This window comes from Schistocerca gregaria, chromosome 4, assembly GCF_023897955.1.
Source record: "Schistocerca gregaria isolate iqSchGreg1 chromosome 4, iqSchGreg1.2, whole genome shotgun sequence".
Classification (NCBI taxonomy): Eukaryota; Metazoa; Arthropoda; class Insecta; order Orthoptera; family Acrididae; genus Schistocerca; species Schistocerca gregaria.
Genome location: NC_064923.1, coordinates 677,752,691 through 677,779,985, shown reverse-complemented (window position 1 = coordinate 677,779,985; position 27,295 = coordinate 677,752,691). Strand labels below are relative to the sequence as shown.

At 43.6% G+C, this 27,295-nt stretch overlaps 1 protein-coding gene across 1 annotated transcript in view; it reads right to left on the bottom strand.

The window, feature by feature from the left end:
- Positions 1–27,295, bottom strand: part of LOC126267868 (odorant receptor 82a-like) — a 165,670-nt gene that overhangs the window by 41,294 nt on the left and 97,081 nt on the right. Inside the window, exons 5-6 of the mRNA XM_049973178.1 lie at positions 11,339–11,441; positions 4,711–4,812 (exon numbers count right to left, since the gene is read on the bottom strand). Of these exons, the coding sequence (XP_049829135.1) occupies positions 4,711–4,812; positions 11,339–11,441 (205 nt within the window). The remainder of the gene's footprint in view (positions 1–4,710; positions 4,813–11,338; positions 11,442–27,295) is intronic.

Here is a 27,295-nt window from a genome sequence, read left to right as displayed (position 1 = left end):
TACAAGCTCCATAACAGAAATGTATAATGATTGAATGATATTGCGTGATTGGAAGGGAATATGGGACGCCGTTACACGTTCATCCATTCACCCTGCTGCGTGAACTATGACATGATGATAAATTGAAACATAAAACGTGTTTTTTGTGTGATATTGATCGACCATGTCAAATGAGAATAAATTAATGACTTGCCAATGAAATAAAGCGATCGTATCCAATAAAAAATTGTCCAAGAGCAAGGCTATTAGTTATATACACTCCTGGAAATTGAAATAAGAACACCGTGAATTCATTGTCCCAGGAAGGGGAAACTTTATTGACACATTCCTGGGGTCAGATACATCACATGATCACACTGACAGAACCACAGGCACATAGACACAGGCAACAGAGCATGCACAATGTCGGCACTAGTACAGTGTATATCCACCTTTCGCAGCAATGCACGCTGCTATTCTCCCATGGAGACGATCGTAGAGATACTGGATGTAGTCCTGTGGAACGGCTTGCCATGCCATTTCCACCTGACGCCTCAGTTGGACCAGCGTTCGTGCTGGACGTGCAGACCGCGTGAGACGACGCTTCATCCAGTCCCAAACATGCTCAATGGGGGACAGATCCGGAGATCTTGCTGGCCAGGGTAGTTGACTTACACCTTCTAGAGCACGTTGGGTGGCACGGGATACATGCGGACGTGCATTGTCCTGTTGGAACAGCAAGTTCCCTTGCCGGTCTAGGAATGGTAGAACGATGGGTTCGATGACGGTTTGGATGTACCGTGCACTATTCAGTGTCCCCTCGACGATCACCAGAGGTGTACGGCCAGTGTAGGAGATCGCTCCCCACACCATGATGCTGGGTGTTGGCCCTGTGTGCCTCGGTCGTATGCAGTCCTAATTGTGGCGCTCACCTGCACGGCGCCAAACACGCATACGACCATCATTGGCACCAAGGCAGAAGCGACTCTCATCGCTGAAGACGACACGTCTCCATTCGTCCCTCCATTCACGCCTGTCGCGGCACCACTGGAGGCGGGCTACACGATGTTGGGGCGTGAGTGGAAGACGGCCTAACGGTGTGCGGAACCGTAGCCCAGCTTCATGGAGACGGTTGCGAATGGTCCTCGCCGATACCCCAGGAGCAACAGTGTGCCTAATTTGCTGGGAAGTGGCGGTGCGGTCCCCTACGGCACTGCGTAGGATCCTACGGTCTTGGCGTGCATCAGTGCGTCGCTGCGGTTCGGTCCCAGGTCGACGGGCACGTGCACCTTCCGCCGACCACTGGCGACAACATCGATGTACTGTGGAGACCTCACGCCCCACGTGTTGAGCAATTCGGAGGTACGTCCACCCGGCCTCCCGCATGCCCACTATACGTCCTCGCTCAAAGTCCGTCAACTGCACTTACAGTTCACGTCCACGTTGTCGCGGCATGCTACCAGTGTTAAAGACTGCGATGGAGCTCCGTATGCCACGGCAAACTGGCTGACACTGACGGCGGCGGTGCACAAATGCTGCGCAGCTAGCGCCATTCGACGGCCAACACCGCGGTTCCTGGTGTGTCCGCTGTGCCGTGCGTGTGATCATTGTTTGTACAGCCCTCTCGCAGTGTCCGGAGCAAGTATGGTGGGTCTGACACACCGGTGTCAATGTGTTCTTTTTTCCATTTCCAGGAGTGTGTGTAGACATTTCTTACATTCCGGGAATTGAGAATCTCGACGACTGTTGCCTGTTATCGACACTGGTAATCGTAAGATATCGGTTTCAGGCATTCCAAGACTTTCGACAATGTTGTAATTTCATATTTGATGTCGGATAGCAAATGAAAGAGAAATTTTTTACGTTTGATATAATTACAAATTGACCTTTTACTTGTACTGTGAAATTTTTCTTTTCCAAAATTTCGTGATTCTACGCCAAGAGGAAGTGTCCTATAGGTTTTAACGAGTGAATTTGCGAGTTCTGATGTATGTTACACAAATGATCACACATTTTGCTTGTATGCACTTAGAAGCTGAGGTTTATTTACTGTCAAGCGACCATAGTCCTTAGTATGTGACACAAAACTTCAACTTTACACGTGTACCCGTTCCTGAGAGAAAAGGTTTCTTATCAGACGGACAGACAGACATTTTGATAACAAATGACGAAATTTTTTCGTCATATATAATCAGAAATTAACACAGTTCAGATTTCATCCTTTATGTTGTAGCGTAAAACCTTGCTTCTTGGAAAATTTCATGATCGTATGACAAAGGCAAGTCACCTGAATGCAGTGAGGCGAGGACATAATGTAAGGTTGGTAGATGACATTGGAAAACCTAATAAGTAACGTGGATGCGTACAGCTGATGGCGTAGGTGCCTAGACGAGGTCTTTATCCATCAATAATGTCTGATGATGATGACAACGTTGGTGATAAATATGACGATCATGCCTACTGTAACTTATTTTTTCATTCTTGTATTTTTTCGTCATCATTTAGTCTTTGCTTTCAAGAGTTGTCTCTTTCTCCTGGTCCTGCCTAGGTCTGAGCGGGCTTGAATAGATCTCAGGTGCACGTACATGTATAGTATGTAATCATAAGTATCCGGACACCTATTATGGACATTAATATGCCGTTCGTCCATCCTTCGACTTTATGACGAATTTAACTCCTCTGGGGACATTTTCGGTAATGTATCTGAATGTCTGTGAAGGAATGGCAGCCCTCTCTACCTTAAGAACGGAAACCAAAGAAGGTAGTGATGTTGGACGCTGGGGTTCTGGAGCGAAGACGACGCTCTAACTCATCCCAAAGATGGTCCAATAAGTTAGGGTCGGGACTCTGGGCAGGCCACTTCATTTCAGCATTATTTTGGTCCACAAACTATGGCCTTACAGATGCAGCTTTACTGCAGGGTGATTTGTAATGCTGATTCAAACAACCACCACCACCGACCTGTTCCCTTACTGTACGCAGTACACAGTGCTGGAAAATGTGTTCACCCTATTAAACGTTTAGCGTTTTCTGAAGCGCAATAAGAGGACCGTGGTACGAACACCCCCATAACCACCACTGTACTTCGCTGATGGCACTGTACGGGATGGCAGGTAACATTCTCCAGGGGTTAGCTAAATCCGAACCCTTTCATTAGCTCACCACAGAGTATGGCGTGATTCGTCGTTCCAAATCACTCGTTACCAGTCATTTGTTGTTCAGTGGCGTCGCTCTTTGCACCACCTTCATCATCGCTTAGCATTGGCTGTGGAAATGTGAAGCATATGAAGAGCTGCTCGACCGTAGAGCCCCTTTTTTTAACTCCCTACGCGCAGTAATTGTACTAGCTGGACCACCGGTACCGCTTTGGAACTCACAAGTGATTCCTTCCGCTGATTTCATGCGTCAGTACATGATGTGTTGTAAGTAGGCTGTTTAGGTTTTTATGTTGGTAACGCCACGTAGCACTCTGTATGAAAATCACTGACTCTGCTGTGTGCAGTCTGTGGATAGTTGGCATTGTTGCAATATTCGCTATTCTAGTGTTGGGCAGTTGGATGTGAACAGCGCGTAGCCGCCAGCAGTAGTGGATGCGGGAAGAGAGATGGCAGAGTTTTGAGAGCGGTCGATCTGGACGTGTGTCCGTCAAAAAAAGGAGATTTGTAAGACTGGATGTCATGAACATATATATATATATATATATATATATATATATATATATATATATATATATATATATATATATTATGACTTTTGAACTGATATATATTATGAACTGATGTATATTATGACTTTTGAACACTATTAAGGTAAATACATTGTTTGTTCTCCATAAAAATCTTTCATTTGCTACTTGTGCCTATCAGTAGTTAGTGCCTTCCGTAGTTAGAATCTTTTATTTAGCTGGCAGTTTTGGCGCTCTCTGTATTGCAGTAGTTCGAGTAACGAAGACTTTTGTGAGGTGATTCATGAAAGGTATAGATTATTGTTAGTCAGAGCCATTCTTTTGTAGGGATTACTGAAATTAAGATTGCGTTGTGCTAAAAACATTGTGTGTCGGTTTATTGATGATCGGAATAAGTAAAGAGAGAAATGTCTGAGCACGTTCAGTTTTGCTCACCTGTTTGAAAATCAAATAACGTAGAGGTTTACCAGTATAGTAATGCACAATTTTATAAGGGGACGTTCCAGTGTTCCTAGTCCGTTTTAGCTGTTGTCGTTCCTTCGAGTTTGCACTTCACAATCACGTCACCAACAAACGATTTGTGCCACTTTAGAAGGGGTGAAATGACCCCGATGGATTCGTTACTCAGGTGACTCCAATGACACACCCACGCTCCCGACCGATACATTTTGCTGTAATTCCTTCTCTGCCGAAACTTCCTGGCAGATTAAAACTGTGTGCCCGACCGAGACTCGAACTCGGGACCATTGCCTTTCACGGGCAAGTGCTCTACCATCTGAGCTACAGAAGCACGACTCACGCCCGGTACTCACAGCTTTACTTCTGCCAGTATCTCGTCTCCTACCTTCCAAACTTTACAGAAGCTCTTCTGCAAACCTTGCAGAACTAACACTCCTGAAAGAAAGGATATAGCTGACAACTCACTACTCCCCGCCTCCATTTGTACCGGCGGGTACGTCTCCCTTGACAGCGAGTTGTCAGCTCCGCATTACATGGGGGTGTCCGGATACTTTTGATGGGGTAGTGTAGATACTGGTTGACCGTACCTCAGTAGCGACGTCGCTGCCGAACCAGCAGTAGAGGAGCAGCTGCTCCGCGATCGCCAGCAGGTAGGACGAGAACTTGAGCAGCCATACCGAGTCCGCTTCCTGCGAACAAACACACTGGCGTCTCACAGATCTTCCGCACAACTGACAAGGGGGCAGTATGCTACAGGTAAGCAAGAGAAAAGGCTGCTGAAGATAGCTTTTTATACTAGAACATTTGTAGTATTTTAACAAACGCCTGTATTCTATTGAGGAAACAATAAGGGTATGCTTAAAAAGATCAGTATAAAATCTCAAAGTACTGTTTCTGAAGAAGATGTACTGAGGTGACAAAAGTCATGGGCTAGCGACAAGTACATGTGAACAGATTTTCGAAATGCTTGTAGTCGCACGGCGGGAATTAACAGACTTTGAACGCGGAATTAGTTTGAGCTTGACGCATGGGACATTCCATTTCGGAAATGGTTAGAGAATTCAATATTCCGAGATGCACAGTGTCAAGAGTGTGCCGAGAATACTAAATTTCAGGCAATACCTTTCAGCACGGACCACGCAATGCCCGACGGCCTTCTCTTAACGACCGAGAGCAGCGGCGTTTGCGTAGAGTTGTCAGTACTAACAGACAAACAGCACTGCAAGAAGTAACCGCAGAAACGAATGTGGGACGTACGTCGAACGTATCCGTTAGGACAGTGCGACAAAATTTGACGCTAATGGGCTATGGCAAAGATGACCGATGTGAATTCCTTCGCTAACAGCAGCGCCTCTTCTGGGCTCTGACCACATCATTTGGACCCTAGACGACTGGAAAACCGTGTGCTGGGCAGATGAGTTCCGACTTCAGTTGGTCAGAGGCGATGGTAGGGTTCGAGTGTGGCGCAGACCCCACGAATCCGTCGACTCAAGATGTCAACAAGGCACTGTGTAAGCTTCTGGTGGCTCCATAATGGTCCCGGCGGAGGTTCGAGTCCTCCCTCGGGCATGGATTTGTGTGTTTGTCCTTAGGTTTATTTAGGTTACGTAGTTTGTAAGCTTATGGACTGATGACCTTAGCAGTTAAGTCCCATAAGATTTCACACACATTTGAACATTTTGTTTTTTTGCTCCATAATTGTGTCAGATGTGTTTACATGAATTGACTGGGTCCTCTGGTCCAACTGAACCGATCATTAACTAAAAATGATTATGTCCGGCTACCTGGAGACCATCTGCAGCCATTCATGGACTTCATGTTCCCAAACAAGTATCGAATTTTCATGCATAATAATGCACCATGTCACCTGGCCACAATTGTTCGTGATTGGTTTGAAGAACATTCTGGACAGTTCTACGGAATAATATGACCACCCTGATCGCCCGACGTGAATCCCATAGAACATTTAATGGATATAATCAGGATGTCAGTATGTGCATAAAATTCTTCAACGGCTACACTTTGGCAGTAATGGACGGCTGTAGAGGCAGCGAGGCTCAGTATTTCTGCAGGGGACTTCCAACGACTTGTTGAGTCCATGACATGTCGAGAGCTGCCTCACTAACCTGGTAAAAGGAAATCCGTCCCGATATTAGGAGTTATCCCAATACTTTTGTCACCTCAGTGTATATAACAAAGATAATTTCAATCCTAAGGATTTGGGTCATCACGCATTTTAAGCTTTTAAATGGAAGTGACCATTTAGGGAGAGGCGTTCAATAAGTAACACAACACATTTTTTTCTGAAAGCCAGTTAGTTGTATTCAGGATTCCAATACAGCACCTTAGTCTCCACTCTCTTGGCTAGAAAACCCCATTTTGCAACATACCCTCCATTCAGTGCAAGGGCCTTACTGGGAGGACCTGTACACCCTCATGGTACCACTCTACTGGTCGATGTTGGAGCCAACGTCTTGCTGCATCAGTAATCTCACCGTCACCCACGTACTGCTTCCCGCGAAGTGCATCCTTCATTGGGCCAGACAGATGGAAGTCGGAAGGTGTGAGGTCTGGGTTGTATGGTGGATGAGGACGGGCGGTCCAATAAAGTGTTGTGGTCTCCTCTCCTCTCGGGTGCGCAGACTAGTGTGAGACCTTGAGTCGTGGTGGAGAAGTTCGTTTGCGTATTTGTGGTGACGTACACACTGTAGGAGTCACAGCTGTGTTCGGCCTACCGGCACGCGGGCGATGGGACAGGTTTGTACGACCTTGTTGCGATGATGACAGGCGCTTCGCCCAACCACTCACCTAGCTTTTGTTGACTGCCGGGTCTCCGAAGATACTCTGCAAGCGCCTATGAATATCTGCAACGCTCTGGTTTTCGCCAAAAGAAATTCAGTGACAGAACCGAGCGAGGTGGCGCAGTGGACTCGCATTCGGGAACACGACTGTTCAAACTCGCGTCCGGCCATCTTGATTTAGGTTTTTCGTGAATTCCCCGAATCGCTTCAGGCAAATGTCGGAGTGGTTCCTTTGAAAGAGCACGGCTGACATCTTTCCCATCCATGCTTAATCAACCAATCAATGACAGCTCTCTGCTTGGAACGCACCTCTATTGCAGACGCCATTTTGAAGGCTACATATATCAGCGCCAACTATCGGAACTTTATCAAACTACAGTGGCTGAAGCGGGATTATTCCACTATGTCCCTTAACAAATTCTGCGTTTTTGCAACCTAAATTGCCATTTCTTATTGAATGTCCCTCGTATTATACAGAAGCATGTTTTGCAACATAATGAGGGTGTTACCTTAAACCAATGTTCTTTATTGGTACTAAGCAATGCTGTATACTTTAAGTTAATATAACAATTTACAGATTAAAACTAGAAAATCAACAGACTGTGTTATTCATTATACATTTACTCTACCTGTTGTTGTTGGAAGTGGTACAAAGATTTGAATTCCCGCGTTCTTGCCGGTATAGTCAAACGTCAGTGGTGGTGACCTGTACATTAAACTATGTTAAAAAATTCCGATATGAAATTTTCCTCACACGATGGAGCACTTACTCGCGAAAGGCAGCGGTCGTAGGTTAGAATTCCGGTCGTGCATACAGTTTTAATGTATCAGAAAGCTTCATATCAGCGCACACTCAGCTGCAATACGAAAAATTCAATCTGGAAACAATACCCCAGGCTGTGACTGAGCCATGGCGCCGCATATTTCTTCTTCCAACAGTGCTAGTCCTGCAAGTTTCGCACGAGAACTTGTGCGGAGTTTGGAAGGTAACAGAGGAGGTACTGGCGATAGCAAGTATGTGAAGACGGGTCGTTAGCTGTGGTTGAGTAGCGTTGTTAGATTACTTACCCGCGAAAGGCAAAGGTCGCGGTTTTGAGTCCAAATCCAGCACACAGTTTTGACCTGCAAGGAAGTTTCGTTTCAAATGTTAAAAACTGATTCGATACTACGTTCCTCAGGGATAAAATACAGTCAACGAAATGTTGTCAACAACAGAAAACATACAGTAGGACTTGAAAGGTAGGCTGTAATTGTGCAGGGAGTAACAAAATCCTGTAGCATGTCCTCCATGTTAGTCAATCCGTAAACTGAGCAAGCAGTAAACGAACGTAAAGAGATTTAAATTTTTTACTGTGATGCAAAGAGGGAACACAGTGATGATGAGATTAAGAATAAATTTACCTCTAACTGCAAATTTCTACCAACTGCAAATGTGTATCAAATTTTATCCCAAAGAGAAATTTAGAAATGGAATTAAAGTCTAGGGAGAAAAAATAAGAACTATGACGATTATCGATGACATAGCAGCTTCCTTAAGACAGACTTTACGATCAGTTGAACAAAATCGATAGACTCTTGAAAAACGGTTATAACATGGACATCAAGGAAAGTAAACGAAGAGTAACGGAGGACAATAAAATTAAGTCCAGTGACGCTGAGGGAATTTACACAGCGGTGGAGGCCCTTAATTAATTATAGCTCAGCCAAATTTCACGGAATATTTATAAACTGTATACAAAAACCTACCTCGTGAACTAGCCTATCTGTTAATGAAAATCGTATTAAAATCCCTACAGTAGTTCTTGAGATTAGCTCGAACATGCAGACAGAAACCAAGTGAGGGAGATTTGTACATTATGGACAGACAATCACGTTAAAACAATAAAAACACGCTTTTCTAGAGTCAGGCCCTCATCATCAGGATACCTATAGGTAAGTTGTTGAACAGATGTACCCCAGTAGCCAAGCGTATGTAAAATTCAGGCTCCAGCTAATAGATATATTGAGGAGAAGTCAGAGGTACTACGCGGAAAGGAAAAGGAAAGAAAGCTTGACTTGTTTCAAGGGCTCGGAAAAGCAATCCACCAAGACAGATTCGGTAATGTGCTTAATGTGCGAACAGCTGATACCCACAACGGATTCCTCAACTGTATGGATCTCTTTTGACTTCGGCGTGCTGATGAACAAGGAGGAACAGTCAGGCAGTGCGCTCACGTTGAGTTGTGCTCTGGTGCCTCTGTACGAGCCGACGTGTTAAGTAAGTCACCTAAAAAGAAAACAAGTGGATGCTACACGAAACTTTACTGAAGACTGATGGGCAGTAGTGTGATATACCTTCAAGGGCGCAAGTGGACGAATCTAAATGTAAGACGAGGATTTTGCGCCCTATCGATTTTACTTCATGACTACTATGTATGACATGGGCGTTTGTCCAAGTGGTTTTGTTTTGTTATTATTGTTTCACATTTTATGATGCATGTATTTCATGATTCGGGGCTGCACAACCAGATGATAACAGCTTGCTTCTCGAAACGCGTTGCTGTGCATTTTCATTATTTTAACGTGGTTGCCTACTAAGCAGATAAAACGATTAATATTCCTCGAAAGAATTACGTCTTTTAATTCGACAGTAGCTGCACTTAATTTATCTTCCGCCACAAATATACTTCGAGTGTAGCTCGATATTAGGTAACCCCTCTATTAAAAAATCGAACTGTTTGCAAAGGATTTATATTTTCAAAATCATCTATTTACAGTATATTTTTCAAGAAGACCGAGACGACGACGTAAAAATTGAGTGTGGATGACGCTAGAAAACAAGCAGGCGCTACAAGAATGCATAATACTGATGAAAGCAATACATGGAGAAATCTGAAGGAGTATTTCATCGCACACTGGATTGTAAATAGCTGATGATAATTATAATGACGATGATAATGATAATATGACCAAAAATGAAGATTGATAGTTTAGTGGAAGAACACATTGAAAAAATTTAAAGACTGATATTAAACAGAAACGAAAAATAAATGCTATATTAATAGTAGTTGAAAACATTCCAAAGTCATTGATACTAGCATACTACCAAAAGATGCATGAATAGTGCCAACTTCGTAACACGCTGTATTTACTCTGCCAGATAAGTTCTCGTCTGAGTTTGCTAGAGCTTATTAACCACATTCATCAAAAGTGCAGAGAAAGATGTTCAGTTACAATTAGGTGACTGATTCGTTCATTTCCATGTACATCATTATATGCCGAGCGTCTTCCAACCTCTTGCAGTTGTTTTAGTCTGAAGTAGATTTGGCACCAGTGTCAACGCCGGCCCATGTGGCCGAGCGGTTCTAGGCGCTTCAGTCCGGAACCGCGCCGCTGCTGCGGTAGCAGGTTCGAATCCTGCCTCGGGCATGGATGTGTGTGATGTCCTTAGGTTAATTAGGTTTAAGTAGTTCTAAGCCTAAGTGACTGATGACATCAGATCTTAAGTCCCATAGTGCTTAGAGCCATTTGAACCGTTTGAACCAGTGTCAACGTTACTATTTATTTACGGAAGGGCTTTTCACTTGACCTAACGAGCATTAGTGGAGATCATCCAAAATTACCTTAGACTAGTAAATTCCAAGGCATTATCCATAAACAGGACCTGATACCTCCTAGACCTTGGAGAAGGTCTTATTTTGTGCTTAAATGTTTTAATTAAAAATACTGTTTTGTGGGATCCATGATATGAAGTTTTTCTTTTTAAACCGTGTAATTATTTTCTATTAGTTCCTTGAGTTATATTCGTTATTTTTATTAGAACTTTAATTTTTATTTAAGTGTTTTAGGTCCTTCATGCGTGTAAAGTAATTGATTAGCTAGTTGTTAAAGTACCTTCTACTAATGCAGATGCTGTTTCCTACAACATTCATGAAATCAGGTTGCAAAGAGAGGTTCGAATCTAGCAGATTGAGGCAATGACTGTTAATTAACAACTCTACGCCATCATCTCTTGCCCTCTGCCGACCAAATATTAAGCGACGAAAATTTTTCCCTCTTTTTTTTGTGTCATCAGTCTGCTGACTTTCCTGTGCTAACGTCTTCATCTCAGAGTAGAACTTGCAACCTACGTCCTCAATTATTTGCTTGACGTATTCCAATCTCTGTCTTCCTCTACAGTTTTTGCCCTCTATAGCTCCCTCTAGCAGGATTCAAACAGGCTAAGCCGAGCGTCGCCAAACAAGCCTGATTAGCGACCTTAGCTGAGAAGTAGGTCAACAGTCTAGCGACTTTTGGCCATGGACTGCAGTGCATTCCAGTTTTAGCTCGTCATTTCCAATCCCCCAAACAAGACGCCGAACGAGGTTGCTTGGCATGACCAATGTATTTATTTTTGTTTATTCCTCCTCTTTTACTAGAGCACACGGTGACCTACCGAGACGGTGGCCACGAAGGTGGCGGCGCTGATGGTGACGATGTCGGCGAGGAACTGGCCCAGCACGATGGGCCCCACCAGGGCCCCCAGCCGCTGCACGCACCTGCAACAGCACCAGCACAAATAAACTGAGCGAAGGAATCCGTCGGGGTCCATAAAACATGTTTGTGTGTGGCATTTCGTCGAGAGTTGCGGTGGACATTTTCAGATGTGCTCGCGGTTCCACTGAGTCTTGTTGACTGACAAGTCAGACGTCAGAGAACAGCATAAATATCTTGAAAAGGGATATGTAAAGGCTTTTATAAATTACCGCTACCAGTCACAAACTTTGTCAACTATTGTGTTACTTATTTACTTAGCGGCATGTTTCGAGGGTTATACCTCATCTTCAGGCTAAATGGCATTACAAAAACAACTTTACAATAAGGTCATACTGATATTATATAGTCTTTCATGCACAGGATGACCACAACATTTACGAAAAGACTGAATAACATCAGTGTGACCTTATTGTAAAGTTGTTTTTGTAATGCCATTTAGCCTGAAGATGAGGTATAAACATCGAAACATGTCGCTAAATAAATAACACAATAGGTGACAAAGTTTGTGACTGGTAGCGGGATTTTAAAAAAGCCTTTACATATTTCTTGAGACAGTCACGGCCGAAAAATAGTCGAAATGGCTTCAAAATCTTGAAGAGGGGCCGTAATGGCAGAGCTAATCCTTGTCGGAGATAAAAGTTAACTATTGTACTGTCGTCTGTTAAAGATAAAACCTTAGATATCTATTACGTAGAGGTACTGTAAGTCCATCCTTATACTGTGTGGTTGAGGGACTTCGACTGTTCAATATAAAATTGTTACGGCACAGAACAGTAAGGGGCTGCTGCTGAAGCCTTTCGTACCACGCATCTCTGTGATAGACACAGGATCTTTTCATGGACCCGTAATAATGAGTTCCTCAGGAATGTAGCACAACTCATGAAAACAAAAATAACTAATTTATTTACAGAAGAAGAGCTATCCTAATTTTCCTTCCACAGATATAAGTCAAATGTATCTCAAGACTGTGGAATAAATAAAAAGGTGAAATATATTTTCGTGTAAAAATTATACCAAACTCATCGTAGACGTTTAAGTATTTATACACTGTAGTGAGTTAGATGATTCTTAGACTAAGGTAGCCATATGTCATCAAACAGAAAGCAGGTTACAATAGTTACATCCAGAGACTGCTTTACTGCACTGAAAAGGTGCAGAAGTCAAATTTGACACAATACCGGGTTTTTTGATACAATTAATAGATATTACTTGTTGCACAAATAATGAGACGAATACTGTCTGTTGTAAGATGGTAAGTACATCAGTACTGCACTGAATAGGCGCAGAAGCCAGATTTGGCTTACTACCCCGTTATTTGAGACAATTAATACCGTATATCGTAAGATGGTAAGTACATCAGTTAGTTCAACCAAAGAATTCGTCAGTGAAACAGAAGGAGGGGACCACAAGCCTCTGAGCTAGCTGTAAACAGCACTTTACTAACAGCTAAACTGGTGGCCAGTTGAAACTTCCTGGAAGATTAAAACTGTGTGCTGGACCGAGACTCGAACTCAGACCATTGCCTTTCGCGGGCAACTGCTCTACCAACTGATCTACCCAAACACGACTCACCCCCCCCCCCCCCCCCCCGTCCTCACAGCTTTACTTCTTCCAGTACCTCGTCTCCTACCTTTCAAACTTTATAGAAGCTCTCTTGCGAACCTAGCAGAACTAGCACTCCTGAAAGAAAGGTCCCGAGTTCGAGTCTCGGTCCAGCACACAGTTTTAATCTTCCAGGAAGTTTCATATCAGCGCACACTCCGCTGCAGAGTGAAAATCTCATTCTGATGGCCAGTTATTGAACCTGCGTGTTCCTGAATGGTGGACAGCTTTCGGGAGGGAAATAAATGAATTTAAATCTTTGTGTAGAATATTTTTATTCTTAGTATCGATCCTAGTGTTGTGACTTTGGTATAAAGATTGATTGTTTATGAAATGCATAGAGATACCGCCGGCCGCGGTGGCCGAGCGATTCTAGGCGCTTCAGTCCGGAACCGCGCGACTGCTACGATCGCAGGTTCGAATCCTGCCTCGGGCATGAATGTGTGTGATGCCTTTAGGTTAGTTAGGTTTAAGTAGTTCTATGTTCTAGGGGACTGATGACCTCAGATGTTAAGTTCCATAGTGCTGAGAGCCATTTGAACCATAAAGATACTTGGAAACAGTAGTTTGTATTCCTATTTCCTTGAAGCGAGCACAGCAGGGCGTTCGTACCTCATAAAAATAGTACTGCACACATTACCCCAGAATTTGTTCCCGTATGACATTAAAGAATAAAAACAAACTACGCCAGATTCTTTTATTTTCTTACATCTATTTCCGACCACATCCGCATAGCAAATAACGATCTGCTACTCACTTACGTAGTTCAGTGGTACCTTCCTTCCAACTGAACTGATCACCGAGTTGTAATCCCGGGGATTTAAAACTGTCAACCTCTTCTATCTACATGACAAACTGCTTAAGACAATTGATGGGTTAAATCTTCTGTACCTAGTTCTGATCTGCATCTAGTATGTTTAGTGACAAAAAATTTCATTAAGTACTCTCTAAAACTACTCTTGTTATGCTACTTATTTCATTGTTTATATCTTATGCAAACAATACAAACTGGTACATGCCTACTGCTGATACACTTGTCCACACAGCTTCCGAGTTAGGATTTACTCGGGGCATTGTTTCTCGGTGTAGGCAGTTTCCGCGTACGTTTATAAACGAGGCCTTGCTGAAATGTAATGCCTCCGAATTTTTTATCCGAAAATTCTTAAAACTTTTCAAATAGAACAAACGTTATTAACATTATACATCTTTAGTCTTCATGTTTACGTATCTAGTTCTCAACACAGTCACTCTGGTGACGAATATATTTCTCCCAACGAGAGACCAGTTTCTTGATGCCGTCACGATAGAATGTCAAACATTGTTAACGGACCCACAATCTTCACCACTGCTTGCACCGCCTCATTACCATCAAAGACAAATCCTCGAAGGTGCTCTTAAAGTTTTGGAAACAGATGAAGATCGGATGGGACCGAGTCGGGACAGTATAGAGGATGGTCGATGACCGTGAATTCAAGGGGTCAGATTGTTGCAGATGTCGCAGCGCTCGTCTGCATTGTCATGCTGAAGGAGTGGGCGCTCCATGTGTAGACGAAGTCCGCGAATTCGAAGCTTGATTACATACGCTGTTTCTCACGCAACGACAGGGTTACGTTACGTATCACCAAGCTGCACTCTACAATTCGGAGCCCTCTAGCAACAGAAGTCTGCAAATATGTGGACATGAAGAATACAGATGTAGAATGTTAATAACTTTAGTTTTGTTTTAAAAACTTTAACAGTTTTCACATAACAAATTCGGAGGCATTACATTTCAGCACACCCTTGTGTATGAAAATATTGAGCAACAGTTAATGGTGTATGTCACTTGGACGGTACCTGAGTATGTTAGCAGTATGCAAATAGTAACGACGGACATTAACATGCTTCTGGACGCTTTATCCGCCACTAGCGGACGTTATGTATCGACTATTTTCAAAATGTTCTGATGGACGATGACAACAGTTTGAAACGGAGAAGCTCCGGAGACTCAAAGTTAACGTTTCATCGGACCTAAGATCTTACTTCCGGTATTGCCTGGCCGCTTCTAGTTGCTCATTTATTGCTTCTCCGGCAGCAGGACCTCTCGCGTGTTGTCGTACCACAATTTTAATCGGCAACCGCAATTGATTTGAGTAAAGACTGCTCGCAAGGATAATGCAATATTCGTTGTAAGTTATTACCTTAACACCAAAGACTCGAGTGTTCTGTAATTACGAAAAAATATTAATTTAAATAATCTTTGAATTTATTCGGCGTCGTAAGAGTGTCTGAGTATATAATTAATTTATTACGTTATCGAAAAGTTGTTTGGCAGGTTTTGTACGATGGGTGTAAACCAATCGTAAAAAGGAAAAAAATGGTAGAGGTCAACGCCCTGTCGACGTCGTGCGCGTTAGAGGCGGGCACTAGCACAGATGAACACGCGTGGGCAGCTGGTCGTGTGAAGCTTTACTCGGCATTCGTCTAAAGTGCACCTGTGGTGCATAGCACAGGATGTTGAATAACCATAATGGAAGTCACAGGCAACATTACAGTCTTAGGACAAAGCTAGTAGATAAGAACGGAAGTTCCATGAGGCTTTTTCCGACCGATGCTGTTGTATATATTGTGACATTTATCTACGGTCACTGTGTGACCCATGTATTGCCAATTTTAGATTTTTGTCATTAAGATCAGACACTTTCCTTGCAGCCTCAGTAGGTCCGGTTTCAGAATGAACCAGTCGGTTCGAAAATAGTCGCCAAAATACGAGTATATGTACTGCAACTGTGACAGATTTGCAGCAAACTCTTCATCAAATAAAAAGTTTCTGGTCCTACATTAGACAATATGTTGAAATTCCATACCTAAGTCTTTTGTTGTTCGCTAACTGATCAAAAGTATGTGCCCAGAATGAGATTTTCACTCTGCAGTGGAGTCAGCGCTGATATGAAACTTCTTGGCAGATTAAAACTGTGTGCCAGGCCAAGACTCGAACCCGGGACCTTTACCTTTCGCGGGAAAGTGCTCCACCATGTGAGCTAGCCAAGCACAACTCACGCCCCGTCCTCACAGCCTTACTTCTGCCAGTATCTCGTCTCCTACCTTCCAAACTTTACAGAAGCTCTCCTGCGAACGTTGCAAAACTAGCACTCCTGAAAGAAAGGATATTGCGGAGACATGGTCTGGCCACAGCCTGGGGGACGTTTCCAGAATGATATTTTCACTCTGCAACGGAGTGTGCGCTGATATGAAAAAAAGTAAGTAAAGTTTGGAAGGTAGGAGACGAGATACTGGCAGAAGTAAAGCTGTGAGGATGGGGCGTGAGTCGTGCTTGGGTAGCTCAGATGGTAGCCGGCACGGTAGCTCAGCGTGTTCGGCCAGAGGGTTAGCTGCCCTCTGTAATAAAAAAAAAAAACTGAGTCAATGGATCAATAACGAACTTCAACGGGTGTCAGGTGACGTCCGCCACGAACAATTCAAAAGAATAATAACGAACAAAGTGAGATTTATTTATTTATTTATTTATTTATTTATGCATTTATTTTACCTGGCAAGATTAGGGCCTTCAGGCCCTCTCTTACACCTAACCAGGCATACTCAGATTGAACGAGTTACAGTTACTAAATAACATTAAGAACATTTAACGTATTATGCAGTATTGATGTCAAACGAAAAAAATTTGGGATTATAACAGTAGTACAATGATAGTTATAACAATAAAAATAATTATAACAATCAACGATAATAATGATAATAATAATGATAATAGTAATAATAATAATAATAATAGTGACTAAGTATATGAAAGTAAACATACATTTCTTTTGTGAATGTCAGTTAGTTGGGAATTTTCTCGTTATATTCTTGCAGCTTGTGAGTTATTCTCATCGAGCAGAGACATAAGACGTTAGAATGGGGTGAAAGAGATATATAAGAGGTAGATAGGTTTGAGGAAGAGAAAAAGAATGGTAAAATTCGAAGCTGTGATGGAGAGAAGAAAGAAAGAGATGTTAGGGGCACAACAATGGTGGCTATACCGTCCCTAATATGTAAGTTTTGAGTTCCCTCTTGAATGTTGAGTAGTTCTGGATAAGACGCAGATCACAGGGGAGTGCGTTCCATAGTCGTATGGCTGAGATGGAGAATGACACGGAGAAAGATTTTGTGTTATGTAAAGGTACAGCCAAGATGATAGACGTATCCGATCTGGTACTGCGATTGTGGAATGATGATAGATGTTTAATGTGAGAAGATAAGTATTGAGGGCACCAGTGGCTAAGAAATCGATGAAGTAAGCACATCATGTGGAGATCGCGTGCCTTATGTGGGCGTATCCAACCTAGCTGGGAGTATGAAGGACTGATATGATCATACAACCGAATATTGCACACGTATCTGACGCAAGCATTCGTCACTAGCTCGAGGCATCTAGAATTTTCACTATTCGTGCCGTGTTGAACTACATCGCAGTAGTAAAGATTAGGCAAGACTAGTGTTTGGACTAATTTTTGTTTAACATGGGTTGGAAATATTTTTCTAAATTTTTGAATTGCATGCAGGGAGGAGAGCGATTTCCGGCAAGCTGTGACTGTTTGTTCTTCCCAGTTTAGGTGTTCATCCAAGATTATTCCAAGGTCTTTTACTGTTTTTTGGTATGGTAGTTGGGTACCATTGAGGAGTATTTTAGGGACCGTTTCGCGAAAGTACCGGCTGATTAACTTTGGATGAGATATAAGTGTGACCTGGGATTTCTTGGGGTTTAGTTTCAGACCTAGGTTCTGTGCCCATCGAGAAACAGAGCAAAGATCTGCGTTCATACTCGCTACTGCGCCAGCAATGTTTTTGGGGCTTGCACTTATGTACAGTTGGATGTCGTCAGCATATAGATGGTAGCTGCAGGAGTGAATCACTGAAGAAATATCATTAATATACAGTGAGAAGAGTAGTGGACCAAGGACGGAGCCTTGGGGAACTCCAGAGCGCACGCTTTTCCATGATGACTTTTCCGACCCACAAATGACTTGTTGACTTCTGTTTTTGAGGTAGCTGTCGAACCAGTGTATTGCGCTGTTTGAGAAATTCAGCTGTTTCATTTTAATTAGTAATATATCGAAGTCAACTGTGTCAAAAGCCTTGCTAAAGTCAAGCAGTGTTAGGATAGTAGCTTCACGTCTGTCCATAGCATGTTTAATGTCATCAGTTACTTTGATTAATGCAGTTGCTGTACTATGGTGCTTTCGAAAGCCTGACTGATATTCGTCATGGATGTTATGAGTTTTGAGGTAATCCGTCAGCTGTTCATGGACGATGTATTCTAGGGCTTTAGATATTGCAGGTAGTATGCTGATCGGCCTGTAGTCACCTGGCGACTTAGGGTTGTCAGTCTTGGGTATAGGCTGGATTAAACTTTGCTTCCACTCAGTAGGATATATACTACTGACAAGAGGCAGGTTGAAGATGTCTGTGATAATTGGAATAATAGTGGCTACGACGTTTTTAATCATGCCAATGCTCACTCCATCATTTCCTACTGCCTCGGAAGAGATTCTCATAATTGCCTTGTGTACTGTGCCGGTAGTGACATGTTTTAGGAAAAACTTGTCTCTCAAGAGATTGATATCTTGGGGCTGGTAATTTGTCGCTGCGTGGCAGATTACAGCTGTTGAGAAGAAATCGTTTAATTCTTCTGCAGACGCTTGATAAACAGCGTCATATCTTCGCTTCCCTATACCGAAACTGCGCAGCTTTTTCCACAGTGCAGCAGGTTTTGATATGCCGCATACGACAGAGCGGGCATGTCTGATTTTGGCATTTCTCACGCTTTGCTTCGTTCTGTTTCGGAGTTTCCTATAAGCTTCGTACGCCTCGGGATTTGGGTTACGCTTGAAGGCCCTGTGTGCAGCATCACGTTTATTCATTAACTGGCGTAATGCAGTGGTGAGCCATGGAGCAGGAGCTCTCTTTACCTTGACAGTGCGTTGAGGAGCATGTTTATCATACAGTGCAATAATTTTGCTACATAATTGCCGAATTTTTCCGTCTAAAGTCGGTTCATTGCTTATATCATGCCAAGGGATGTCTGAGCAATCCTTTTGAAGAGCGTCATGGTTAACATTTTTTAAGTTTCTGTAGGTTACCAGGTGAGATTTTTCTTTGGTAGTATGCACTGAGTAATTTAAGAATATCACGTCATGAGCAGAGAGTCCCGGAGCGGATGTCTGATTGGCGCGGATTATTTTATCTGGTCGCTTTGTTGCTATTATATCTATGAGTGTGTGGCTGTGTGACGTGTGGTGAGTTGGGTCCAGCGGTGTTAAACTCATATCATTGGAGTGGAACAGTCGCCTTAGTTTTTCGGCAGAGGGAGATTTTAACTGTAAGTCGATGTTTGTGTCGCCCATAATGATTATGTGTTCATACTGTGTCACGAGTGAGGACAGGGCAGACTGAAAGGAGGACATGGCACCGACGTTTGGAGGTTTATAGATTACTCCAATTAGCAGTTTCTGATTTGATGTATTTATTTCGAAAAACAAGAACTCTGCTTCTCCTTCGCCCTTTGCATCCGATGTGCATAGTACAGTAGGTGTCAGATCAGAGCGAACATAGGCACCCACACCACCTCCGCGTCGTGTTTCACGATCTGCCCTTAGGAGAGAGTAACCAGCGATTCGGATAGCGTCGGAAGAAATGTTTGGTTTCAACCAAGTTTCAGAGACGAGGATAATGTGGAACAGCGATTGGCAGAACAGGTCACAGAACTCGTCGAAGTGAGCCGTTAGCGACTGCGCGTTCGCGTGGGCCACAAAGAGCCCGCCGCCGGAACCGGTCCGTCCCATTGTGGCCGCCTGTAGGACCGAGCGCGCTCCGTTTACCTGCTGGCCGGAAGAGGGACAAAAGCTGGATTTCGCGGGGGAAGACATGTTTACAGGTGTCCAAGGTCGTGACTGACTCAAGCGTCTGTGAACTAAACGTGAAAAACACGCTGGAAGTATCGGAGAAGGGAGCGAAAAGAAAGATGGAAAGTGGCAGTAGTGGTTACGAAAAAGATAATAGTAGTAGTAGTGGTAGTGGCGAAGATGAAAATAACAGATATAGAAAGGCGGTTGTAAGCAGATTCCTGTTAATGGAGAATGTTAATTCCCATTTAACTGACAATATGAGTATACATGAGCACTTATGATAGACAAATAAAGAAACAATATTTATGTGAAATAATTGACTGATTTTAAATAGAGTACTTATGGTACTTATAGAAATAACGGAGCTATATTTAAGCTAAAACATGAAAAGAAAGAATAAAAATTAACTTATATTAGACAGATTACAATATGAGACTTTGTGTCTCGCGAGATTTCGCTCAGTCTTTCAGTTCGAACATGTTCGTCACCGTTTTCCTCCCTCCTTCCGTCTTGACTACGATCCTGCCGTCCTGGGTCCATACATTTTGAAGGCCGAACTGTGTGATCGCAGCGTTCAAAACTTTTAGTCTTTCGCGCGTCAGATCTTCCCTCAGGGTAACCCCACTCTTGGCGAGTTTTCTTTTCTGAGCAAACACTTCAGCTCTTTTCCGGTACGACACAAATTTAATTATTATAGGCCTGGGTTTCGTGGCGCCTGGTATCCTGCGCCCAACACGATGGCTTCTGTCAATATCGGCCACGTCGATCTGCACGCCAAGTTTCTCACGCACGAGGCTAATGGCCAGGTCGTCGGTGTTTTCGCGATCGTTTTCAGCTACCCCGAACAAGCGCAAGCTGTTCCTTCGCTGATACTGCTCAATTTCATCGGTGGCAAGAGACAGTTTAGCTTCTAGCTCGGCGGCTTTTTTCTCTTGTGCGGCCAAGGACTTTCTAAGAGACTGGATTTCGGTGCTGTTGCGCCCGACAGACTCTTGCAGTTTGTCCATGACCGCGGCCGTCACAGAGTCCGTGATGGATTGGACGATTACGTCTAGCGTGTCTTTGCTGTGCAGCGCCGCACTCACCTGGGACCGGACGAGCTCCCCGATGTCGGGAAGCGGGGCCTCACCTGCCGCCGGAGACCGGGCGCCCGCGCTGCCTGCGCCCCTGTAGCCTCGCCTGCTGCCGCTTACTCGTGCTCTTCCCATTTTTCACTCATTTATCACTTATCACTTGTGGTAATCGACGGAGAACAATACACCACGGCAAGTAACACTTGTTTAGTCAGATGCACACGTTGTGGACTGTCGCACTTCTCTGTAACACCTTCAGTGAGCGGAAAAACTCGCGAGCCGAAGAAACGCGCGTCACGCAGTGGCCGCCATGTGCAAGATTTATAAAAATATATAATAAAAAAAATGGTAGAGCATTTGGCCGCGAAAGGCAAAGGTCCCGAGTTCGAGTCTCGGCCTCGCACAGAGTTTTAATCTGCCAGGAAGTTTCATATCAGCGCACACTCCGCTGCAGAGTGAAAATCTCATTCTGGGCACATACTTTTGATCAGTTAGCGTACAACAAAAGACTTAGGTATGGAATTTCAACATATTGTCTAATGTAAGACCAGAAACTTTTTATCTGATGAAGAGTTTGCTGCAAATCTCTCACAGTTACAATACTTATACTCATATGTGGTCAGCTATTGGTGCACTTTAAAATCGGGTGTATCTCCCCTTCGCATTTATGACCACTTCAACTCTGCCGAGGACCCTTTCAGCGAAGTGCTGTGTATCTGTGGATGAATGTCGACCTATTCTTTCTCAGGTGCCGAAACCTAGGAAGGTAGTGATGTTGGACGATGGGGTCTGGTGCGAAGCTGACGTTCTAACTCATCCCATAGGTATTACATTGGGATCAAATTGGGACTCGGTGAAGTGCAGTCCATTTCAGGGACGTTGCTGCTCACAAACTATTGCCTCACAGATACTGATTTATGACACGTTGCATTATTATGCTATTACAAACTATAACAGTCTCCGAACACTTCCAAAACTGTACGCCGTACAGAATGCTATAAAATGTGTTCATATCCTTCCGCATTCTTAAGAATAGTAAGGGAGCCACACACTATCCATGAGAAATACATATCGTAACACCACCTCTGTAATTCACTGTTGACACAGTACCTGATGGCAGTTAAACTTGTCCAGGCATTCGCCCAACTCAAAACCTACCAGCTGACTGCTACAGGGTACAGCTTGATCCATCACTCCGAATTACTCGTCTCCACTCATACACTGTCCAGTGGCGTTGCTCTTTACAGATGTTCAACCGTCACTTAGAATTTACTACAAAGACGCATGGCTGATGAGGAGCAGCTAGAGCATTTTACCCCAATTTTTTTAACTCCTTACGCTCGGTCATGGTGCTACCTGGACTGCTGGAAGCACTTTGGAAATGACGAGTGATTCCCTTCGCTGATTTCATTTTTTAAAACCATCTTGTGCAATAACCGATGGTCGCCGTGGGGCTGTGCGTGATGTCTACCTAGTCTTGGTTCGGCTGTGGCTGTTCCTTCGCATATTCACTTCACAATCACATCACCACATCACAGACAGTCGACATGGGCAGCTTTAGGAGGGTTGAAATTTCCTTGTTGGATCTGTTACTCAAGTGACGTCACTGATTGGTACATGTTCAAAGGCACTGAGCTCTTCCGACCCACCCATTCTACGGTTACTGCTTCTCCTCTGACAACACAATACTTCCCTCCTACTTTCATCATGGCAGGTTCGCCTATCGAGATATCTAGTGGTTGAGTCCCCTTTAAGTAATGACGTCCGGATACTTTTGATCAGATAGTGTAAATGGAAAGGTTAGTACAGTTTCAAGATATAGTGTTCTCATTAGAGCTATGAGAGCGAAAAATTAGCTTTGAAACTCGATAGGACACTAAAACGGTGTGAAGGACTGAGACTTGGACACGGTATCAAGTATTTCGTAGGCAATGCGGATTTTCAAGTGTGCCTACCAGTCTGCCCTCACAGCTTCATTTCTGTCAGTACTCTCATATTTTTCGAAACATTATAGAAGCTCTGCGTATCTTGCTGGGTTATTAGTACTAGAAAGTCCGCCCCCGGTAGCTGAATGGTCAGCGTGACGGATTGTCAATCCTCTGATCTGCCTGACAGGGGGCACTAGCCATACGATTAAAAAAAAGTACTAGAAAAAAGGATATCACACAGAAATGTCTTAGGCACACCCTGGACTAACTCAGGACAACAGTATGGCAAGGAGAGTAGGAGCCGATTCTTGTAGGCACTTTGTATGGAAACGGTATCGGGCTGCCAAATCAACTTGCTTTGCCCGGCGACCTGTACATCAGGGGCAAGATGCAGTTTTCTACATCATTCTCTTCAAGCAATCTAATGGTGTGTGGCGGAGACCCTTCTATGGCAAATCTACATCTACACCTACATCTACATCATTCTCTTCGAGCCATATAATGGTGTGTGGCGGAGGGTACTTTTTGTACCACTAACTGAGCCCTGCAACCCTCTTCCACTCGCGAATAGCTCGTGGGAGAGTGATTGTCGGTAAGTCTCTGTATTGGCTCTAATTTCTCGAATTTTCTCCTCGTGGTCTTTACGCGAGGCGTATGTGGGGGGAAGTAACACGTTGCCCGACTCTTCCCGGAAAGTGCTCTCTCGAAATTTCAATAGCAAATCTTTCCAATGATGCACAACGCCTCTGTTGTCTGTCAACGGAGTTTGTCAGCATCTCTGTAACGATCCCATGGCGAAACGTGCTGCTCGTTGTTGGATCTTCTCTATCTCTCCTATCAGTTATACCTGTTAGTGATCCCAGATAGATGAAGAATACTCAACAATCGGTCGAACTAGCACCTTAGAGCCTTCCTTCGTGGATGAGTTACATTGCCTTAAGATACTTTCTATGAATCTGAGTGTGTCATCTGCTTCTCCAGCTATTTGTTTTATGTAGTCATTTCACTTACGATCACTCTGGATAGTTACTCCTAGACATTTACGGTAGATACTTTTTCCAGAGGTTTTTCATCAACATTGTAGCTGTACAGTAGTGGATTTCCTTTCCTATGTGTGCGCAATATGTTACATATATTTACATTCAGCATCAACTGCTAGAGCCTGCACCATTCATCAATTCTCTGGAGGTCAGTCTGCAAATCATTACTACCTTCTGGCGTTGATACTTTGTTATAGATAACCACATCATCTGTGAACAGCCTTAAAGAGCATCTGACGCTTTCTACTAGATCATTTATATATATTATAAACAGTAACGGACCTATCACACTTCCTTCAGGTACTCCAGAAATTGCCTTTACATCTGTCGATTTTGTTCTGTTAATAGTGATGTGCTGAGTGCTGTCTGGAAGGGAGTCTTCAGTCCAGTCTAATAACCAATGACAATCAACCTCATAAAATGACAGAAAACACTGGATCCATGAACCTTCTCAACTGTGCATGTGTTGTACTTGACACGCCACACATAAGGAAATTCGTGGTCACCAATCTTTCTTTGGTGTTGATTGCGGTTAGTTTTATGACCGCCATGTGCCATAGCACGATCTGAAGATAATGGAGTGTACTGCTGAAACTGAAAATTAAATATGTTATGTATATATAAAACAGCATGTAGTATTCCAGGCTTTCAGTCAAATTTGTCACAGAAGCAACTGCCTCATAAGTATCGGCACTACGGGGCTTATAACCTCTAGCTCTCCAATTGGGGCGGAGATACAGGCAAAAACTTTTTTTTTTCGAGCCCCTGGCGATGGCCATGTACCATGGAAACACAATCAGGCTGCGAAATCAATCTGCTTCGCGGGGCAGCCAACACGTCAGGGGCAAGAAATAGTTTTCTGTATCCTGATATGTAGGCAGACCTAGATGACATTTGTGTTGTGTTAGAGTGGAATTGACTTAATTTTTCGACTTGCTTTACTTGGCGGCCTATATGTCAGGGGTAAATAAATAATTTTTAAGCCCCTTATGTGTAACCTGCCTGCATGGCGGGTTTGCTGCCGTAGTATTACCGGCCTGCTTTATTGAACTGTATTGCTGGGGCTACACATGTCAATGAGCATGGCTGGGGACAGCAGAGGGGATGAACACAATAAGGGTGAAGAGGAAACGGACAGAGAGAGAGGAGGAGGGTGAGACGCATGAGGCATTTGGAAACTGTAGAACGGAGTGGGCAAATGGAAAAGGAAGCGAGAGAGGCAGAGATGGAAAGAGAAAGGGCAGAAGGATATCATCAGTGGGAGGGGGAGGGAGAGATAAAGAGGAAGAGAGAGATGAGAGGAAGAGCTAGACAGATAGAGGAGATAGGATGAGATGGACAGACGGAGGAAGGAATGTGTGGACTCAGAGAGTGGGGAGGAGAAGGTGTGTTGGATGTATGAGACGAGCACATACGAGGGCAAAGCTGTGTGGAAAAGTCTAGTAAATAATACATACAGACACGCAGCTTTCGGTGTTGTTCATTCATTCACATATATTTACTAGCTCCTGTCCCACAATTTTCATATACATCTATATCTATATTTCACAAGCCACCTTACGGTGTGTTGCGGAAGGCACGTTGTCTACTAGTGTCATTTTCCTCATTTCCTGTTGTGGTTGCGTACCGTTCCTGGGAATACCGATTACTGGTAAACCACTGTGTGGGCTCCAATCTCTCTACTTGAATCTTGATGGTCTTTCCACGAGATATACACTGGAGGAAGCAATTTATTCGTTCTTCTAGGGAGAGGAAAGGAAGAGAGGATTTACTACCCTGTAGACGTCGAGATCATTAGAGACGAAGCACAAACTCGAACTGTTTCATGAAAAAGGGGGGGGGGGGGAGGGAGGAATCAACCACGCCCTTTCAAAGGCATCGTGCTGCCAATCTTCTAGGAATGTACTCTCTCGGAACTTTAACAGCAGACCAACTGTGGTGCAGAGTGCCTCTCTTGCAGTGTCTGCCACTGGGATTGGCCGAGCGTCTCCGTCACGCTTTTTCTTTTACGAAATGAACTAGTAACATGACGTGCTGCTCTTCTTTGGGTCTTCTGTATTTCCTCTATCAGTCCTATTTGGTAAGGATCCCTTACTGATGGGCGATATTCGAATATTGATCGAATGAGCGTTTATACGCTACTTCCTTTGTCGATGTTCTATATTTTCTGAGGTTTTTTTCAATGCCTTTAATTCTGACATCTACCTTACTCGCAGTTAATTTTATGCAGGCATTCCAGTTTAAGTGATTCCATACGCGAAGTCCTAGAAATATTGAGTACGTAACAGATTACAGTGATTGTTCTGGAACTGTATCACCAGGAGCCACAGAGTTCGCATTTCGTTACATTTGCTAATGTGGAGGATAAATTTCCATACCCTGTACCAAGCGGGGTTCCTCTGCACGTCTTCCTGCATTTCGTTACAATTTTCTAGCGTCGCGACTCGTCTGTATATACGGCGTCATCCGCGAAAAAGCCTCTTTGAATTTCCTATGTCATTTATTAGGCTATTTGTATTTATTATCAAAAGTAATGGTGCTATAGCAATCCACTTGGGCACGCCATAAGTTACTTTTACCTCTGAAGACTGATCTTCGTTCAGCATAACGCGCTGTGATCTATTTACTTGAAGCAGTTCAGTCCAGTCACACAGCTGACCTGATACTCCGTACGCTCGTATTTTGTTCATCAGGCGGTACTGCAGAACCATATCGAATGTCCTCCAGAAATCAAGGAACATGGCATATACCTGGGTGCCTGTATATAATGCTTTCTTGGTCTCGTGGAAGAACTGAGCGAGTTGGGTTTCACATGATCGTTTTTTCCTGGGCCCATATTGGTTCCTACAAAAGAGATTTTTGGTCTCCAGATATGTCATAATAACCAAGCATAAAACATGCTCCAAAGTTCTACAACAGAACGACATCAGAGGCGTAGGCCTATAGTTTTGTGCGTCTGTTCGACGACTCTTGTAAACGAGAATGACCTGTACTTTTTTTCCAATCACGAGGAACGCTTCGCTCCTCTAGAGATCCACGGTACACTGCTGCACTATCCGTTTGAAGATTGATGATCGAAAATAAGATGGTAGGTTTGTTTGATTGGCTCTGACGAGTAGACGGATGACAGAAGTTTTCATCCGGGAACAGATTACTAATAGCTGGTTTGTGACCTAGTGCCACCATTCCTCGTTTACCACTGACACCTTATTGTAGAGAAATGAAACTTTCATTCGATGTAAGAGTCAACTAGGATAGTGACTGACATTCTGTGGTGTTCAGCGATGAATCTTACTTCTGTCTGCGGCGGTCAGATCGATGTTAGTATG